This window comes from Coenobita brevimanus, chromosome 51 (genome assembly GCF_032717465.1).
Source record: "Coenobita brevimanus isolate Jiangsu-jjx chromosome 51, ASM3271746v2, whole genome shotgun sequence".
NCBI classification, from domain to species: Eukaryota; Metazoa; Arthropoda; class Malacostraca; order Decapoda; family Coenobitidae; genus Coenobita; species Coenobita brevimanus.
Window position 1 is genome coordinate 8,697,937 of NC_137004.1, and position 21,484 is coordinate 8,719,420.

The 21,484-nt window shown below is 52.3% G+C and overlaps 1 protein-coding gene across 1 annotated transcript; it reads left to right on the plus strand.

Annotated features, from left to right (window-relative positions):
- Positions 1 to 5,973: 5,973 nt before the first annotated feature.
- On the plus strand, positions 5,974 to 6,285 carry LOC145399990 (histone H4-like). The gene has a single exon (XM_080272488.1). The coding sequence runs from the start codon at positions 5,974 to 5,976 to the stop codon at positions 6,283 to 6,285; it is 312 nt and encodes a 103-aa protein (XP_080128614.1).
- Positions 6,286 to 21,484: the final 15,199 nt, after the last annotated feature.

Sequence of the window (21,484 nt, forward strand, 5' to 3'; positions counted from 1 at the left end):
GACGGAGCCGTCAGTGTAGTATGTTGCTGAATCAGGGGTGGTGAGGGCCTCGATTCGCATGAGGCTCTCCTGTCTTAGTTGCCTAACGGGAGTGAGGGCTTTAGGAGGGGAGTCTGCTATAATGAGGTTGAACATGGGGGGGTCCCAAGGCGGGAGAGGGTGGTAATCGTGACTTGGTGTGTCTGGTGGGAGATTGATAAGGGGCTTAAGATTGAATGTATGAATAGCTCTGGCTACACAGTGGCTCCAAGAGTTTTTGAGGATGTCTGGATGTAAGTTAATTGCTGCTTTTAGTCTTGCTGTGAGTGGGAGGGGGGAGTTATTACGTATCAGTTTGGTTGTAAGGTTGGCTACTCGCGCTTTAATCCTAAGGTTTAGGGACTCGATGTTACATTCCATACGCAGATTACACAGTCGGGTCCACATGGGGGCTCCGGTCATTATTCTCAGGGCTTCATTTTGTATAACTTCTAGCTTGTCTGCCAGTCTAGGAGGGATTGTGGGGAGTGCTGGTGCCGCATAATCGACAATTGACCGTACTGCTTGGATGTAAAAAAGGCGGAGGACGTTGTAGGAGGCTCCCTCACCCTTTCCTGCTATGGCTCTGAGGGCGTTAAGACGTAATTTAGTTCTGTCACGTAGGTGGTGAACTTCGGTGTTGAAGGAAAGATTCGTGTCAAAATATACCCCCAGGTATCGGTGGGTGGTGACATATTCTATGGGTGTGTTGCCCAGAGTGAGTTGGCCTGGGGGGGTAGGAATTCTGATGGGAAGTGCTTTAGTTTTAAGGGGGTTGATTTTAAGCCCTAGTTCTTTGCATTTACTGTGTAAGGTGTCGAGGGCCCTATGTGCTTTGCGCTGATAATTACCCCCATAAATGACTAGAGTGATGTCGTCTGCGTAACGTAACAGTCGAGTCCCCTGACCTAAATTTAAGTTTAAAAGACATTCTGTTAACGAGTTGAAAAGGGTGGGGCTTTTAACGCTTCCCTGTGGCGCGCCATTTATGTGCTGGTGTGCGTTGGAGACTTGTCCCTGAAACCTTACTCTGGCTTTACGGCCTGAGAAGAAACTTTCGAGCCACTTCAGGAGGCGACCCTGAACTCCCCTGCTTGCAAGGGTGGCCAGGATCGCCTCTGGACACGCTAGCTCAAAAGCCTTCTCGAGGTCTATAAATATAGCAAGGCCCTTGTTGCCTCTAAGCTCTGATAGAAAAGAGCTTAGACATTCAGCTGTGCCTTTACTTTTGGTAAAGGCGAAGATGTGGCTGTGGGAGGAGGGGGTAACCCAGTCCAGACGGCTTTTGACTAGTCTCTCAGCAGTTTTGCTGAGACAGCTGAGCAGGGAAATGGGCCTATATGTGCGCGGGTCTAATGGCTTTGGAATCGGGTGTATTAAGGCTTCTTTCCATTGTGGTGGAATTTCCCCGAGGCGCCACGAGTGATTGAGGAGCTCTAATAAGGCAGCTTTGGCAGTGGGACCGGCATGATTAATCATGGAATAAGTTATTCCATCAAGTCCCGGGGCTGTGTCTGTACTTGTTTTAATAGCATGGTTTAATTCCTCGGGAGTGAACTCGTGATCAGAAGGGGCAGGGGTGTTTTTAATTTCCCTAATCAGCTGTATTCTTTCAGGGTGTAGTTCTTCTTGTTGCCGTCTTGTTGTTGTTGGTAGTTGGGTGGGGGAGGTTCTCAGGGCAAAAGCGGCCGCTAATCTCTCTGCCTCGCCTTTAGGGTCGGGGTGAGTCGGGGGGCGTGCGGGGCGGGGGTTAGATATAGAATTTAATTTTCTCCAGATGTTACCAGTGAGGGAGTGTGCACCTAGGGACTTACACCATTCCAGCCAGTGTTGTTCTTTGATGGAAGCTTTCTCAGTGTTTGAGTGTCTAACAACTGATTGGAGGTAACTCAGGCTTGCAGGGGTGGGGTTGTTTTTGTGCAGTTTTTTGGCTCTGTTTATTCTTTTATTGAGTTCTTTGACTCTATCGTTATAGTACCAATAATCTTTATGTGAGTGGGTGGGGGGGCTGGTGGTGGGAATAGCCTTAGAGGCAGCTGAGCGAAAGGCATTAGTAATTATATTTGTACGTTCCTCCAGGTCGTTAGGGGGGTCGAAAGAGCAGGCTTCCTCTAGAAAGTCTGTGAAGAGGGCCCAGTTAGCTTTTTTAGGATTCCACTTTGGTGCAGGGTTTGGGGGTTTTGGGAGCTTGGCAATATTGATCTGGCAAGTAATGGCGTGGTGGTCTGAGGCCAGTGTGGGATGAATTCCCCAGCTGGCTAAGTTGGCAATAGTGGTGGTTATAAGAGTTAGATCTAACCTACCCCCCCTTAGATGAGTGGGGGATTGCGTGTCATTTAATAGAGATATTTCGGGTATATTGTCAAGTGCGACAATAATGTGGCGACCTGCTTGGTTGGTTGATCTAGAAACGAGGCGGGGGTGGTGGACATTAAGGTCGCCGCCTAGCAGGATGTGTTCTGTGGTGGATGTGGCCAGAATCTCATCCAGGTGTAATTCTGCGTCATGATGGCGATAGACATTATATAAATGTAGTTGAGTGGAGGCTAGTGTGATGCTTCTGCCTTGAACTTCAACTCCATCCCCACAATCTGGTAGAGGGTGGATTGGTTTGGTGGGGATGTGGTTTCTGATTAATATCGCTGTTCCACGGTGACCCCCTCGTGAATAAGGGAGCGTATAGGAGGTGAAGCCTCGTATTTTAAGTGTTTTATTGGCAGGGATTAGTGTCTCTTGTAGTAGGAAAATATCGATGTTGTCGTTATGTGCGGTTTCTTCTAGTAGGTGGCGCTTTGTTGCTGCACCTTGTATGTTCCACTGTAAAATCTTTAAGTTGGGGGAGGTGGGGGGGTGTAGTGGGTGTGGGGGGGCGGGTGTTGGGGTGTTTAATTGTCCTTGTCTGGCCATGATGATGTGTAGTGTTCCGTGTTCAGTGTCATTTGTGTAGGTGGGGCGTGTCTTCTAAGTGGTGAGCGTGAGTGTGAGTCAGTGGATTGTGTGTCTGTGTCCATGTTTTCCTGTGAGTGTGAGCGTGAGCTTTGTTTTGTTCTGTGTGGGGATGCGCTTGCTGATTGTTTTGGTTTAAGGTGGGATGATGATGATTGTTTTCGGTTATCGGGATTTCGTTTTTGTTTTCTGGAGCGATGTTGTTCTGAATCGTGTTCTTCCTGGTGTGATGTGGTGTCTTGTGGCGGCGATGTAAAAGGCGTGTTGTGTGCTGGGTCTGGTTTAGTTGAGTTAGGGGTAGTGTTGTTGGCGTTTACTTTGGTGTCCGTGTTTTCTTCGATGGTCAATGTGGGTGTTTGGAGGGGGGCTGAGGTATTTGTGTCGGGGGTTGTGGAGTGGTTGTGGAGTGCTAGTATTGAATGTTGGAATATTTCACTCACTTGTGTTGCTGGCACATTCTTCCCTACGATGTTCGATAGGAGTGTGGCTAGTCCTTGGGCGAAGCTATTGGTTATTTTAAGATCATCAGTATTGAGGGCGACTGGGTACGGGGGCTGGGTGGCAGGTAGTGGGGGGGTTTGGGTTTGTGTGGATGCGGTTGTTTGAGTGCTTGCTTGTTTGTGTGTAGGTGTGGGAGGTGGGAGTATAGGATAGATTGGTGTATTGGGGGTGTTGGTGTGAGGAGTCTGGTGGTTGTTGGGGGTGTTGGGGTAATTTCTGTGGGGAGTCTGTAGTTGGGGGAAGTTGTTGGGTGTAAAGGAGGGGGGATTGGTGGCTGTGGTTTGTTGTTGTTGTTGTTGTTGTTGTTGTCCCCATTTGAAGGTGCCAGGTGGAGCGGGCATGAAGGCTGGTTTATTCTGGGTTACTGCCTGGGTGTTGTGTAGGCTTTTGTTGATGATAGCCTTGCGTATGGGGCACGCTTTGTTCCACGCGTGGTGGCTTCCATGGCAGTTAGGGCATTTTGCTGTTACAGGTTGTTTAGCCTTAAATTTGTCCAGGCAGGTTTGGGTGGGGTGACGGCCACTGCAAAGAGCACAGGTCGGTGGTCTGTGACACGAGGACTGGTGGTGTCCGTATCTCTGACATGTAAAACATCTTAGTGGTTCTGGGGTGTAGGGGCGGAGGTCGTATTGGCCCCATCTTTTGAGGTCTAGTATGCCTGGAATGGGGCCTCTGATGTTTATAAGAACCTGCCTTGTTGGTTCCCCCCCCACCTCGCATCTTTGGGCTTCTTCGACTTGGCAGTGATCAAATATGGCCTGTAGGGGGAAGTTTAGAGGGTAGTGCTGGACTACGACTTTCTTTACTGATAAATTGGGGTCGAGTTTTTGAAGAGTAACTGTCTTGCCCTCAACTGCGTCTAGATGTTCTAGAATGTTTAGGGAGTCTTGATCTAGGGGTACGATGATAGTATTAAGTGCTTTGGTGGCAATCATCTTAAATTTGAGGTCGGGGTGGGCGTTCTCGATAGCTGTAACAATTTCGTAGGTGTTAGGGAACGCATCTTGTTTAGGGATGAGGAATGCGGGGAGTTTGGGTGTTGAGGGAGGGGGGGGTTTGTGCTTGTTTGGTGGTCTGGGTGGGGTGGGGGTTAGGGGGGTTTTGGATGGGTTTTTTGTGCCGCCTGTTTTGAACGAGGGTGAAGCCCTCTTCCTGGTCTTGGGAGAAGGGGGCCGTCTCGCTGTTTGGATGGTCATTCTGGGTGGTATTAAAGTCCAGGGCGATGGCTTGGTTGCTGTCAGAGGTGGGTGTGGGGTCTTCGGTTTCCATGCCGTAGTAGGAGGGGTCGGGACGGGTTTGCCAATGATCTGGTCCAGTTCTTCTTGGTTCTTTGCCTGCGTTTTCTTCAGAGGAGTCGGGGGAATTTCCTCGTTTCGGATTTCTCTTCAGGGAGTCAGTGTTGGTTTCTCTTCCTTGGTTGACGGCATAGAGCTTGGCTGCAGGTCTGGGGTCACGGTTTGACAGGGGAGTGGGCTGGGTCTTGGAGGCAGGGGTAGATTCACGGCTCGCCATCTTGCGGCCGTCACACTCTCTTTCACACTACCTTTCACTCTCACATTCACTCAGAGGCAAAGAAGAGACCTGCCTACAGTGGCGGTACTGCCCCCCTGCTAGCGGAGGCCACGACAGTCCTACCACTGCCCCCGAAGGGTCTTTCCTAGGGTCCCTAACGAGTGTTTGGCTCACCCCAGTAATTCCTAAACCACCCTTACTAAAGGGCCCTTTTGTGCATCTGGCCTGCGCCAGAAAACCGCAAGGTTCGGTGTCGGAATTTTACTGGGGGTCACTAGAGCCGAAAGGAAAGATCAGGAGAAGAGGGGGTGCAACACCACGAAAGGGCGGGTGCACACAAGTGTGTGCACCCCGGTACACAATCGTGGGGCAATGTGTCTTCCAGAGACACACTGTGGACTGCGTTGGCACGGTGGATAGCAGGTGTGCATGCAGGTGAATCAGTGCTGGTATGAAAGCTCAGGATATGGAAACTCAGTAGAAGTACTCCGTGATGATATACCTCGAACGTTGCATCGGGAGTAGGGTGTTGAAAGCTAGACAACGGCTGGAGCTAGTTAAACTCGGAGTTCCGTTACCGTAGAGTTCCGCCTGTGCTGGCTGGCTGCCTGGAGGCGAGTGGCGCGCCGCGCCTGGCAGTGGCTTTTTATGTCGTCTACCTCCGGACTGGCGGCGTGCGAGCGGTCGGGGGTGTGATGTACATGGCGGTGATTTACTGTTCATGCTTTTTCGATGCCATTCCTGGTTTGCTTGCAAAATTTGGCATGCCCTGTGGCGTGACCTGGCTACGACGCCTCTCTAGGATTGGCCGCCTGGGAGCTGGGGTTGGGCCTAGGCCTGAAATCGAGGTCAGATGGATAAGGTTCGTACTTGCACGACCGACACTGGGTTATACAAGGGTGGTCGGCGAGCGGGGTCATCATCATTGTTGGTGCTGGGAGCAGAGTGGACACTCACTACTACTGGGTCTGAGCAGTAGCAGCAGCTGTAGACACTATGACTGGTCGAGGCAAAGGCGGCAAGGGTCTGGGCAAGAGAAGCGCCAAGCGACACTGCAAGGTGCTTCGTGACAACATCCAGGGCATCACCAAGCCTGCCATCCGTCGTCTGGCTCGTCGTGGCGGCGTGAAGCGTATCTCGGTCCTCATCTACGAGGAGACCCGCGGTGTTCTCAAGGTGTTCCTCGAGAACGTGATTCGCGATGCTGTCACCTACACTGAGCACGCCAAGCGTAAGACCGTGACCGCGATGGACGTGGTGTACGCCCTGAAGAGGCAAGGGCGCACCCTTTATGGCTTCGCCGGTTAAGAGGCTGCGTGCATAACTGCATGGCACTATTCCACCTGGCCACGGCAAAGCACACAATAAACAGCAACCCCCGGACCTCTTTTAGAGGTCCACACCTGCTTTCTGTGAAAGAGAATGAATGAAGGCATAGTAGTATAAGTAAATGCAGACGTTGAGCAGGTTAGCTAGCACCATTTTTTTTTTTTCTTTTAATGTAACAGATATGAAGACATGTAATGCAACCCAACCAACTCTTACCACACCTAACATAACCAAACCAAACCAACCATAACCAAACTGAACCATACCAAACCTCTCTCTCTCTCTCTCTCTCTTTCTCTCTCTAGCAGTTGTAAAAAAAAAAAAAAAGGGGGAGGATTAGGCAACTGTCACTTTGGCTACTACATCTTCTAATTTAAATGGACGTCTGCATACATATACATTATCACTCACTTATTTTGCTGGGCCATTGCTTTCTCAGTCCCTCTGATCTACTCCCCCCCCCCTATTTCAGGAAAGCTTTCTTCATACCTATCAGGGCAATTTCCATCCTGTTGCGAAAGCATCTCCTCTGCTGTGCTCCGGGAGTCGCCTCCATAAATCGTGAAGGCAAATCCCACTAATCCAAGGTATTTCTGCCTTCATATGCACGAGCAGCAGCACACTTGAAGGATGCACCTAGAGTAAAGAAGACACAGTCAGTCACGTCGGTGAGGCACCACAAACGGTGCATGATATGAATGCCTAAGTGTTAGACAGACAGAATGTCTGCATATGAACAAGTTGTCCCTTGAATTTGTCGCTGTCACGGCCGTTTTCTCTAAGTGCCAAAACCCACCAATCACCCATCGTACAAGCATTGCATCAACCGCCATACAAGAGGCCTGAAATCAAATTTAAAATGGATCCGATTGGTACTTGCACGACCGCTAGTGCATTATATAGAAGAGGTGGCTGACAAGGTGGCTGACACTCGCCTCCCAACAGTTTCGATAAGCAGGCCTTCACCGGAGCTCCCAGTTCGATGGGTGGTGGTGGTGCTGATTATTATTATTATTATTATTAATCTTGATGATGATGATGATGATGATGGATGAATGAATGGATGGATGAATAGATGGTGGTGGTGGTGGTTTTTGATTGTGTAGTAACTAGTTGTTGCAATACTACTCATTATTGCTCTTATTTGGGGGTGTTAAATCCACCATCCATGGTCGTCACCACACGGCTAATATATATATATATATATATATATATATATATATATATATATATATGTTGTTGTATCACCATATCCTCTGCCACTGAACGACTTTGTCCATTCCTTCGATGGTGGGAGAATAGCCATCATCATCATCATCATCACCTATGTTTTCATTCATCCACCCGGCCAGGCAGTTAGGAGGCATAATTATACAGGACAGTATTATGCAGGTGCAGTTGGGAACGGGACAAGACTCTATGTAGTAGTGGGAATAATATTATTATTAATCCACCTTCACTGATGTCAGTAGCTTCTTACATGCAACCGAACGTAAATATAGCCACAGACACATGCCAGCATTCAACACATACCACGTTATAGGCACATACACACAGACACAAACATACAGCATACCAACACATTCATCCATACACAAAGATGATGATGATGATGATGATGTTGGGCGATGCCAAAGTCTATTCTCTCTCAAGAAACGAATGTGGCTCCTAAAGGAGCCGATGGAGGTGAAGAAGAAGAAGGATTTCTTGGAAGCATTTACTTCTTCTCCGTCTTCTTGGGGAGCAGCACAGCCTGGATGTTAGGCAGGACACCTTCCTGGGCGATGGTGACGCCAGAGAGAAGCTTGTTGAGCTCCTCATCTTTACGGATAGCCAACTGCAGGTGACGGGGAATGATACGAGTCTTCTTCTTGTCACGGGCTGCGTTGCCAGCCAGCTCAAGCACTTCAGCTGCTAGGTACTCCATGACTGCAGCCAAGTAGACGGGAGCACCAGCACCCACACGCTCGGCGTAATTGCCTTTACGAAGGAGACGGTGGATCCTGCCGACGGGGAACTGGAGCCCAGCCCTGCTAGATCGGGACTTGGACTTTCCCTTCACCTTGCCTCCCTTGCCACGTCCGGACATGCTGCTGCTGCTGGAGTAGTAGGACCTTCAGGAGAAGACTAATGCGTCACCCACCGTTGTTGTTGTTGTTGGGATATTCGTCCCAGTTTCCTGGGACACGGGCAAACAGAGAGCCCGTCAGAGGTGCGCATTACTTGCGCGAACTTGCTTTAGCGAGGTGGAGGATAATCCCTTACCGTAGTGATTAATATATTTAATGGAGCACGGGCAACAACGCCAGCAGCATCCATAAAGACGTCACCAGATCGGGCAAGGGCCGAGTCGAGCTCAGACCTGAGCATGGTGGTGGCTGGGCAGTCAAGAAGATAATGAAGAAGGGGCTCCGCACAGCTGGCCAAGCAATGGGCACACGGGTCTGGCTCCATACCCACAATTTGCTTGTAGCAGAGAAACCCAAGACGCAATCTTCGAAGCCGGACTACAATATAATTAGGTAGACCTGGGGGGGGCAACAGGAGGGAATAGGACGTGGCAGTAACATACCATTTTGCAGAGCAAGAGCCCTCCGTGACCCAGAGCTGATGGTCCTCTAGGGCTCTAGGGATAGTCTTCCCATGGTGGCAGTGAGAGTGCGGATGAGGTGCGAGGGACTAGGGCGTAGTGGGAATGTGATGTCTGGGAGATTGCAAGCTGAGTGCGCAGCGACATCAGCACACTCGTTGCCACTGATTCCCACATGTCCCGGGAGCCAGTGAAGGTTAATTGTTGCGCCCCTATGGACAAGAAGTGATGCAAATGTATGGATCGCTGTTAGTAGAAAGACGTTGTCATGCAGCGAGAAGGATCGTAATCTCTGAATCGAGGAAAGAGAGTCTGTGTGGATTATGACTCGGTTGCGACGATGGTGGTGAGCATGGCGCAATGCACCCAGGATGGCCGCAAGTTCCGCCTGGAAAGCAGATACACCTAAGGAGAGTCGCCAAGCTTCCACTATTTGCCCAGAGACAAAGGCCGCTCCAGCTGCGCCATTAGGGGAAACAGAGCCATCAGTGTAATAGATGGCTGAGTCTGGTAAGGCCAGAGCTGCCACCCTACTGAGACCCTCCTGGCGAAGGAGTGCTGGAATTGAGGAGCGAGGTTTAGCCTCTGATGGACAAATAATATTAAAAAGAGGAGGATCCAATGCCAGTGGATCAACATATCCAGGAAAGGGAGAGTCAGGATCTTGACAGAGGCTCGCAGCAGCTCCCAGTCCATGGATGACAGCGGCTGTGGTGTGGGCCCAGTCACGCTGAGGGGACGGCTCGGGTGGGCAGCAGAGAAGGCGGTTTAGGAGGGCAGAGACAGGCAGGTGAGGCAGGGACTGGATCAGATTCAGAGTGACAATTGCCGCTCGTAACACAATGCGATGAGCCAGAGATGGCACCCCACCCTCCATACGCAGATTGACAAGCCGGATCCAGCGTGGAGCACCCAGCATAATGCGGAGTGCATCATTCTGGATGACCTCCAGAGATCTAGCGACTGGCGGAGCGAGTCCCGTGAAACAGATGGCGTTGTAGTCTACTAAGGATCGGACTGCGTGTATATAAAAAGTCCGTAGGACGGAATATGATGCCCCCAAACTCCGCTTGGATAGATAGCGGAGAGCAGCCATGCGGGTGGATGCACGCTCCCTCAGGTACCGAACATGGCAGGAAAAGTTAAGACCCGCGTCAAGCCAGACCCCCAAGTACCGATGTGCAGTGACAAGGGAGAGCTGATGGCCCCCGAGTAGCAGTGGAAAGTCTGGGGGGCGGAGTCCGAATGGCAGGCACTTGGTCTTATGAAAGTTAATTTTGAGGCCTAACTCGGCACACTTGGCATGGAGCCGAGAAAGGGCCAAGTCAGCCTGTCTAAAACAATCCCTTCTTGTAAAGATGAGGGCAAGATCGTCCGCATAACAGAGGAGGGTGACGCCAGGCCCATAGTCAATAGTTAAGAGCCCCTCCATAAGGATATTAAAAAGGATAGGGCTTAATACGCTCCTCTGGGGCGTGCCATTTGAATGTTCGTAAAAGTGTGAGAGGTGGCCAGTACGCCTAAAACTCCCAGTCCTTTTTGAAATGCGTGGCTTTAACAGACTCATATACGGTACTCCAGAATATCCCGGAGAATACCATACTATCCCCGACAACAGGGCGAACCAGAAACAACGGAGTTCGCCCACGAGAATGCCGACACCCCCACTCGGACCCCACGAGATAGCCGCCACTAGCCACCACCACTCCGGGCAACAACGACGTATGTCAGCCCAGGCCGTGCACCCCTGTGACATTCAACCACCATGCCGCCGCCACCGTAGGCGAAAGACACTACCTTTGCGTGGCGGAATCACTGAGTTAGCTAGGGGTGGAGTCAGAAATAGTACTCCAGGCAGCGCCCCTCTGGTAGAGACGATCTATGGTCGCTCCCACAGTGATTTGGTAGAGACGATCTATGGTCGCTCCCACAGTGATTCGGTCGAGACAATCAATGGTCGCTCCCACAGTGTCTAGGTAGAGACGATCAACGGTCGCTCCCTTGGGGTTCCGGTTGAGACGATCAATGGTCGCTCCCACAGTGTCCAGGTAGAGACGATCAATGGTCGCTCCCTTAGGGCTCCGGTTGAGATGATCAATGGTCGCTCCCACAATGTCCAGGTAGAGACGATCAATGGTCGCTCCCTTAGTGCTCCGGTCGAGATGATCAATGGTCGCTCCCACAGTGTTCGGGTAGAGACGATCAATGGTCGCTCCCCCAGGGTCCAGGTAGAGGCGATCAATGGTCGCTCCCTTAGTCCTCCGGTCGAGACGATCAATGGTCGCTCCCCCAGTGTCCAGGTAGAGACGATCAATGGTCGCTCCCTTAGTCCTCCGGTCGAGACGATCAATGGTCGCTCCCACAGTACTCGGGTAGAGACGATCAATGGTCGCTCCCCCAGTGTCCAGGTAGAGACGATCAACAGTCGCTCCCTTAGTGCTCTGGTCAAGACGATCAATGGTCGCTCCCACAATATTCGGGTAGAGACGATCAATGGTCGCTCCCCCAGTGTCCAGGTAGAGACGATCGATGGTCGCTCCCAGGGCGTAGTTAGGAGAGGGACGTCTCCACAACCGGAGACTGGACTCCAGGGGTCTCGTTCCAGAATATCCCGGACAGACCTCCCTGCTTCCCCCGGTCTCTGTTCCCTACGCTTGGCCTTCAAGCAGACACACCTGTCGGGCCCCCATGACAATCGCTGCCGCAGCCCTCCCCTGACGGCGCCTCTGGTCATGGGAGACCGCAGTCTGTCGCCTCTTCCAGCCCTCCCTAGGACACCCGGGCGAGACCTCACCACGCCCCCGCGACGCCGGGACCTGACCCAGAGGTTCCTGGACCTATTCGGCCCCAGTCCTACGTGCCTTACGCCGGAGCCCAGTCCGGAAGCCCCCGGACGCGAGAGGACGCCCTCACGAGCCGCCCCGTGCCCTCTCGGCTCGCCCCGCCTTGACGACGCCCTCAGTCCGACCGGATCACCGATGACGTGTCCTTGTTTCTCTCCATGAGGAAATACGGGTGACCCTGTAACAATCGTGAAGTAGGTTAAGTGTGGCTCCCTCTCTCTTAGAATAAGTATTGTGCAGTGAATTTATGTAATCTCTATTGGGGTAAATCAGAACACAATATCCAGTTGAAGGACGAGAATGTGGATTAAGATCTAAAGTGAAAATACGTGCGAGTGTCACCCCGAATCTTTCTAAAGACATATCTTCAGAACCAGAAGAAAGACTAAAATATTATTGATGTTCTATTGGCTAGTCTCTAAGTAATATTGTGAAATAGTATTTACGAGTATTCCGATCTTGTTACGCGTTGTGAAGCGAGAGTCTACCTATCATACTTGGAAGAGGTGTAATTAATAAGCCTATGCCTACAGAAACATGTTCCCACTCTAAATATCAAGAAAGGGGAGTATTAACGATATTCCCTCCCTCCGCACGCTGCTCTTAAAAACCCTCTCCATTCCCCGCTCACGCTCTTAAAGCCAAAGTAAGAACCAGAGTTATTTGTCAAAGAGTCTTCGCCAACAGAAAACACCTAAACTCCCTTGCCAATATCAGGCATCCTCAAATATTACTATAACTTTCTCCTCGCCATCTTAAGTCACTCTCCGCATCTCCCCTATCTCCTCCTAGTGGATCACAAACCCCCCCCTCCCCCTCCTCCTTACGCGCTCCGCGTGCACCTGTATTTACTGCACTCCTAGTACTAAGATTTGTTGTATTGTCATTAATATAGAGAAACCTAGTATCCTGCGAGATACACATATCTTAGATAAGGTTTTTGTATTGCTCTATATTGTGTTGTAATATCTGCTGAAGTGTCCTGTGTCTGACTGTGGTAATATACGTGTATGGTGTTGCCGAAGGTTTTTTTTTTGTCCTGCCTCTCTTTATTGCACTAGCTCCGGTCTCAAAAGAGGACCCCGCTCCACGTTGGGTGAAATAGGTACGAGAAGTCGAGCCTAATTCTACCCAGCATTACACTGGTGGCCAGCGGTGGTTCTAGATCCGAGCGTAGAAGAGAGGTAAGCAGGAAATATTTGGAAAAATGGCAACTAAACCGCACGTTCAGTTACCCAAGTTTGACCCTGACCAGTATGACATACACACATATCTTGCAATAGTTAAACCCTTACTAGATATTGGCTTCTATAATGACCAACAAAAAATTGCAGTCACACTACCACTACTGGGTAAAGCCGCAGCGAATATTGCGCCAAAAATTGTCCCAGAACTCACCTGGCAGAACTTTACCAAGTTCGCGGTCCAAGCCATCACCCCATCACTAGGGAAAGTGGTGGCTCTATCCAAATTGGATAGCTTTACTTATGACGGGGATTTAGATAATACCCTGTTGCAGGCAAGACGCCTGATTGCTGCTGCTTACCCGGAGGCAGACGAAGAAACCCGGGATCAGCACACATTCAATACTCTGCTCCGAGTACTCCCAAGTGTTGTGAAGCAACACTTTACTATCCATGACCCTACAGGAGACATGGATAGAGATATACAGCTGATACGGCGCCTCCTGACCGCCTGCCCTCCTCCACAACAAATTAATGTTGTCAAGAAATTCCCCACCCGACCCCCGGCTCCCCCAGCCACACCGCGTCCGCCCCTGCCCCACACCAGCCCGACCCCGACGCCTAGCCCACCCAGGGTGCACCCCTCTCGTCGGCGCCCCGCCCCGCGAGAAAACCCAAACATAATTCTGATCAACCCGTGGGAATTCACAGCCTGCAACTCCCGTTGCCCCCTTCATGACATACGGGACCAGTTGAAAGCTGCTCGCCGCAAAAGCACAACCCCGGGTTCGCGTAAAGTTTCCGCCCTAGAAGGCGAGGCCCCAGGGGACGAGCTGGCGCCTGCGGACGAACCCCCCCCAGGAGAACTAGAGCAGGAGCAGGAGCACGAGAGCCCTAGCCAGCTGGATTTTTAGGCCCGCCCCCGCACCAACCCACGGTGGCAGGGGCCATCACCCCTAAGTATCGCCCCCCAGTATACCACAAGATGAAAATCAACGGCGTGAAGGCCAGACTACTAGTTGATACGGGAGCAGCCAGATCCTGCCTTTACAGCCATTATTTCTCCCGCTACAAATCACGGTTTGGCCCACTCCACCCCACTACCACTCACCTTGTAGATGCGGGGGATGGCCCCCTGCCCATCCGTGGGGAGACTCGGGCCCTACGGGTCAACACCCACCAGCCAGTATCTGCCCAACACCCATTCATCATTTTTTATTCCTCCTGCCGGAGCTATGACGGATATTTAGGGCTAGACCTACTTCAAAAACTTGGAGCCACGATCGACTGTCGCAACCGACAACTCCAGTTCCGCCCCCCACCCCATTCCGCTCAAGCCGTTTGCACCTGCATGCCGCAGCCCCGGCCGGAGGACTCACACTCCCTCCCCCCATGCCCCCTCTCTTTTTTCCCCCCCTTCTTTGCCCCCCCCTTCCCCCGCACTGCCCCGCCCCACTCTTGCCCCCTCCTTTCCTGCCACCATTTCCACCGCCGTTACCATCCCCTTACACCACGAGGCATGGGTGCCCCTGAACAGGCCCTCGGGCCCGTCCGTTTTGTTCTCCCCCCTTCTCCCCTCCGGACCCCTTTCTGCCTGCCTCGTTTCCCCTACCTTTCTCCCCCCCCACCGCACTGCCATTCGCATCGCCAATCTCGCCCCATCCCCTCTCACCCTCCCCAAAGGGCTCATCGTCGGAGAGATGGAAGAAGCCGAGCCCTGCGCCCCGTCTCTCCCCACCACCCCGCCCCCCTTCCCCCCATCCCTGACCATCTCTCCGACCAACAGTCAGACGCCTTACGCCGCCTCCTCCTGGAGTTCCAGGATTTGTTTGAGACAGGACCCGCAGATATAGGACATACTACGTACCTGTCTCACGAGATCCATACGACAGGCCCTCCGATACGACAACCTTCCCGACGTAAGAACCCCCGACAGAGAGAAGAGGAGGACCGCCAAGTGCGCGAGATGGAAGAGGCAGGTGTTATCTCCCCCTCCACCAGCCCGTGGTCCTCCCCCGTCGTTCTAGTAAAAAAAGACGGCATGATGCGGTTTTGCATCGATTACCGCCGCGTGAACGACGTCACAATTAAGGATGCTACTCCCCTCCCCCGCATCGACGATTCCCTAGACTCCCTATACGGGGCGTCTTGGTTTTCTACCCTTGACCTCCAGTCTGGATATTGGCAGGTCCCCGTCCACCCGGATCATCGAGGCAAGACGGCCTTCTCTACCAGTAATGGCAGACATTACGAATTTAATGTCCTGCCATTCGGTCTCTGCAACGCCCCTGCCACGTTTTCCAGGCTGATGGAATCTGTCTTAAGCGGCCTCACTTGGGAGATATGTTTGGCCTATCTTGATGATGTCATTGTTTTTAGCCAGACCTGGGCCGACCACTTGCAGCGCCTCCGCCGAGTTTTCACCCGAATTCGCCAGGCAGGCCTCAAGTTACATCCATCCAAATGTGTCCTGGCTGCGAAAACCGTCGCGTTCCTAGGCCATACGATTTCCCAAGCGGGAATTTCCCCAGACCCCAACAAGCTGCGTGCCATAGCGGACATACCACCTCCGCAGGATGTCCACGGTGTCCGTGCCTTCTTGGGGCTCGCGTCCTACTATCGCCGCTTCGTGAAGGGGTTTGCACAGATTGCTAAGCCGCTTCACGACCTGACACGAAAAGGGGAACCTTTCCTCTGGACCGAGGACCGACGAGCCGCTTTCCAACAGCTGAAAGACAATCTCATCTCGGCCCCCATCGTGGCCTTCCCCGACTATGCCCTCCCTTTTCGCCTCTACACGGACGTCTCCCTTGATGCAATTGGTGCTGTTCTAGCCCAGGTACAGGCTGGTCGGGAACACATTATCGCTTGCGCCAGCTGCACACTGAACCCGGCCGAGAAAAATTATGCCGCCACCAAGCGAGAATGCCTCGGCATAATCTGGTCCCTCCAATATTTTAGGGCTTACAGTATCTTTCCGGGACTCAAGTCACTATAATAACCGACCACCAATCACTCCAGTGGCTGCGACAATCGGACTCCCAGAACGCTCAAGTCGTCCGATGGCGTGACACCCTAGAGGAGTTTCAATATGAGATTTCGTACAGACCCGGGAAGCTCCACACCAATGCAGATGCCCTCTCCCGCCTTCCCATCCACGCGGTCCAACCAAACCCGGACCTGCTGGAACTCTGGCACCACAAGGAATGCCCCCCCTGGATTCCAGCCCACCTGTTTCCCAAATTGTGCCAACAGGGCGACCACCTTTTAACCCCGTCTGGGCACATCCTCTTGGCCCCCGATGCGGCACGTGACACCCTGCGCCAGTTACACGCCCACAACAGCATCCATTTGGGCACAAAAAAGTTGCTACAGGTGTTTAATGACGTCTACTGGGCCCCGAACCCCTCCACCCTCGCCAAGGAAATTATTCAAACTTGCCGCGCCTGCGCGCTCGGGAAAGACATTACCCGGACCGCCAGGCCATCTGGCCATATCACCGCCCACAAACCCTGGCAGCTCCTGGCAGTCGACGTAGTAGGGCCTCTCCCTCCTAAATCGGGATATAAGTACATGATCACTTTTGTCGACACATATTCTAAATTCGTAGTAGCCTGCCCCGCTAAAGAACATCACGCCGTCGCTGTCACCGATGCCTTACTCCGACACGTGTTCCCCTACTTTGGCATTCCCCAAGCCATCCATTCCGATAATGCCCCCAAATTCTCCGAAAAAGTCTGGGAAGAACTGGCCAGGATTTTTGGATACGAAATCTCCCACTCCTCACCATACTGGCCCCAAGGGAACACAGTGTGTGAACGCAGCCATCGTACCCTGGTCAATCAGCTACGTACCAGAATCGAGGCTACGAAAAACAACGATTGGCCAGCACACGTCAAAATCGTCCAGTGGGGCATGAATTCGTGCCCCCGAGAGGACGGGGTTTCCCCCCACGAAAGGATCTTTGGGGAAACCCCCTTTACGCAGTCACCTGCAACCGCCCACCTCCGCCCCCTCCACGGACCCGCTACACTTGCTAAAAGGGCGGCTGTACCACCTACAGAGGAATATAGATCTTGAACCCGACACAGCCACCAACCCCTTCAAGCTGGGCGACACCGTAGTCGTCACCCAACTCCCCACTCCTCACAAACTTGCCCCCCGTTTCACGGGCCCCCACACCATCACCAAAATCCCCAACCCTTACCAGGTGGTCGTGGACTACTACGGCACTCCCCGTACCCTCCAAAACCGGCACATGCGCCCCTTCCTCACGCCCATTCCCCCCGCCCCAACCCCACACCCCCAACCCCCCACGGCTCCCGCCCCACCATCTACAACCACATATGAGTGCTACATCTCCTCACCTTCCCACTCTGCCCCCCCTACCACCTCCACCTCACCTGCCCCAGGCGCCTCACCTGACGCCTCCCCCGCCACCCCCCCCTCACCCTCGCCCCACCCATCCATGGTTTCCCCCTCAATCCTCACTCCCACATCTCCAGCCCCCACCACCACCCCCTCCCCCCAGCCCACTACCACCTCTTCCGCCCGCACCACCACACCTTCGCCACACCCCCCTTCCACCCCCTTCCCCTACCCACCACCCGTACGCCCACTCCACCAATACCACATTCCACCACGCCCGCGGCACGCAAGACAACACGCCCACCCCCAACGCCCACTTCCCCCCCCACCCCAACCCTCACCACCACCACCACTCGCTCCGGCCGCCTCTCACGCCCACCCGCCCAATATTCACACACCCCTACACCACCCACCTCCCCGCGACTTCACACCGTCCAGCTACATCAGGCCCAAATCCCCTCTACCTCTACTCCCCAGAGACTCAACACCGCATTACTGCCACACAAAACCCGGCCTTCGCCCACTCTATCCAGCATTCAACCTCCAACCACACCGACAGCCACACCAAGCAACACGAGGATAAAGCGGGCCGTATGGGCCCCTACCTTTACCAAGAACCACCGACTCCGCGGGCCACACCACCTGTTAAATATCCTCCAGTCCACCACCGCCCCCTCCACCCTCTTCCTCACCTATGACCAAGCACAGGAGGAAAATTCCTACACTGTCGCCTGGCAGAACACACTCCGACACCTCTAGCCCGTTTACACCACCCCCAACACTCTAGCGTTCCACCTCCAGCCACAGGGACGTGACTTTTTTCAAGAACACGGTGGTGAAATGCGTGGCTTTAACAGACACACATACGGTACTCCAGAATATCCCGGAGAATACCATAGTATTCCCGACAACAGGGCGAACCAGAAACAACGGAGTTCGCCCACGAGAATGCCGACACCCCCACTCGGACCCCACGGGGTAGCCGCCACTAGCCACCACCAATCCGGGCAACAACGACGCATGTCAGCCCGGGCCGTGCGCCCCTGTGACATTCAACCACCACGCCGCCACCACCGTAGGCGAAAGACACTACCTTCGCGTGGCGGAATCACTGAGTTAGCTAGGGGTGGAGTCAGAAATAGTACTCCAGGCAGCGCCCCTCTGGTAGAGACGATCTATGGTCGCTCCCACAGTGATTTGGTAGAGACGATCTATGGTCGCTCCCACAGTGATTCGGTCGAGACGATCAATGGTCGCTCCCACATTGTCCAGGTAGAGACGATCAATGGTCGCTCCCTTGGGGTTCCGGTTGAGACGATCAATGGTCGCTCCCACAGTGTCCTGGTAGAGACGATCAATGGTCGCTCCCTTAGGGCTCCGGTTGAGACGATCAATGGTCGCTCCCACAATGTCCAGGTAGAGATGATCAATGGTCGCTCCCTTAGTGCTCCAGTTGAGACGATCAATGGTCGCTCCCACAGTGTTCGGGTAGAGACGATCAATGGTCGCTCCCCCAGGGTCCAGGTAGAGATGATCAATGGTCGCTCCCTTAGTCCTCCGGTCGAGACGATCAATGGTCGTTCCCACAGTGTTCGGGTAGAGATGATCGATGGTCGCTCCCCCAGTGTCCAGGTAGAGATGATCAATGGTCGCTCGCTTAGTGCTCCGGTCGAGACGATCAATGGTCGCTCCCACAATATTCAGGTAGAGACGATCAATGGTCGCTCCCCCAGTGTCCAGGTAGAGACGATCGATGGTCGCTCCCAGGGCGTAGTTAGGAGAGGGACGTCTCCACAACCGGAGACTGGACTCCAGGGGTCTCGTTCCAGAATATCCCGGACAGACCTCCCTGCTTCCCCCGGTCTCTGTTCCCTACGCTTGGCCTTCGAGCAGACACACCTGTCGGGCCCCCGTGACAATCGCTGCCGCAGCCCTCCCCTGACGGTGCCTCTGGTCGTGGGAGACCGCAGTCTGTCACCTCTTCCGGCCCTCCCTAGGACACCCGGGCGAGACCTTACCACGCCCCCGCGACGCCGGGACCTGACCCAGAGGTTCCTGGACCTCTTCGGCCCCAGTCCTACGTGCCTTACGCCGGAGCCCAGTCCGGAAGCCCCTGGACGCGAGAGGACGCCCTCGCGAGCCGCCCCATGCCCTCTCGGCTCGCCCCGCCTTGACGACGCCCTCAGTCCGACCGGATCACCGATGACGTGTCCTTGTTTCTCTCCATGAAGAAATACGGGTGACCCTGTAACAATCGTGAAGTAGGTTAAGTGTGGCTCCCTCTCTCTTAGAATAAGTATTGTGCAGTGAATTTATGTAATCTCTATTGGGGTAAATCAGAACACAATATCCAGTTGAAGGACGAGAATGTGGATTAAGATCTAAAGTGAAAATACGTGCGTCACCCCGAATCTTTCTAAAGACATATCTCGAGAACCAGAAGAAAGACTAAAATATTATTGATGTTCTATTGGCTAGTCTCTAAGTAATATTGTGAAACAGTATTTACGAGTATTCCGACCTTGTTACGCGTTGTGAAGCGAGAGTCTGCCTATCATACTTGGAAGAGGTGTAATTAATAAGCCTATGCCTACAGAAACATGTTCCCACTCTAAATATCAAGAAAGGGGAGTATAAACGATATTTCCTCCCTCCGCACGCTACTCTTAAAAATCCTCTCCATTCCCCGCTCACGCTCTTAAAACCAAAGTAAGAACCAGAGTTATTTGTAAGTCTTCGCCAACAGAAAACACCTAAACTCCCTTGCCAATATCAGGCATCCTCCAATATTACTATAACTTTCTCCTCGCCATCTTAAGTCACTCTCCGCGTCTCCCCTATCTCCTCCTAGTGGATCACAAACCCCCCCTCCCCCTCCTCCTTACACGCTCCGCGCGCACCTGTATTTACTGCACTCCTAGTACTAAGATTTGTTGTATTGTCATTAATATAGAGAAACCTAGTATCCTGCGAGATACACATATCTTAGATAAGGTTTTTGTATTGCTCTATATTGTGTTGTAATATCTGCTGAAGTGTCCTGTGTCTGACTGTGGTAATATACGTGTATGGTGTTGCCGAAGGTTTTTTTTGTCCTGCCTCTCTTTATTGCACTAGCTCCGGTCTCGAAAGGGGACCCCGCTCCACGTTGGGTGAAATAGGTACGAGAAGTCGAGCCTAATTCTACCCAGCATTACACTTTTTTTTTTTTTTTCCTGAACAGAAAATGCTTATTCGGAAGTTTTGAACTTAATGATTTCTTTATGAACCTCTGCATTTTATTACTCTTGCGAATCGATTATGCACTGAAGATATCAGACACTGACAGAAGGTAGCATTCTCCAGGACCCATATACATACAGGGTCTAACCATACCGACCCCAAAACGCGTCGCGTTTGCGCATGACGTCATGGCGAAGACACCAGGTGAGGTCTTCCGAGAAGGGGTTGCCATATAGTGAGAAGTAGACTCAGTTGCTCAGAGGTCACGACGCCAAACAGGTCACCTCTGTCACCTGCACTTTATTCCATTGTATGTGCCCAGTGAAGTAATGCCTACCAATTGTGCATTGTTTGGCTGTAACTCTTTACTGAAGAAAGGTGGGGATATAACTTTCCATATTTTCCCCAAAGATGAAGAGATTAGACGTAAGTGGATTCATCTGTGCAAGAGGAATGACACAATTAATCCGAATACTGCTCGCACCTGCAGCCTTCACTTTGATCAAAGTGCTTATAAAAGAAATCTAGAATATGAACTTCTCAAACTGCCTATTCCAAAAAATCAAATACGCCTTGAAGAGCACGCCCTGCCAACGCTGAATCTGCCATCAGCTTCAATAAATGTTAAGTCCCTTCCCCTTTCTCTCTCTCTCTCTCTCTCTGCGTAGGTGCATATCCCTGTATATGGTGGGCTTTGCTTTTTATAAGCTGTACAGTGTATCTCCCCTCACGGGGTTAGTGCTTGCAGAAATGTGGAAAAGCACGTGGTGCATTGCATTTACCAGCCCAGGTAAAATAAATTCAGGCAACTGGCCACCGCACTAGTATGAGTTGCTAGTATTCATATTTACCCACCATTATTTTGTTCTACCCACGTACTGTAGGTAACCATTACTGAGTACCCTAGCAAGAAAGCAGTAGTGTTGGAAATTAAGTACGGTATATCGCAGAATGTATTTGTTTAAAGCAGG

Excerpts from the sequence above, each read along its gene's own strand:
- LOC145399990 (XM_080272488.1), top strand. The coding sequence starts at position 5,974 with ATGACTGGTCGAGGCAAAGGCGGCAAGGGTCTGGGCAAGAGAAGCGCC.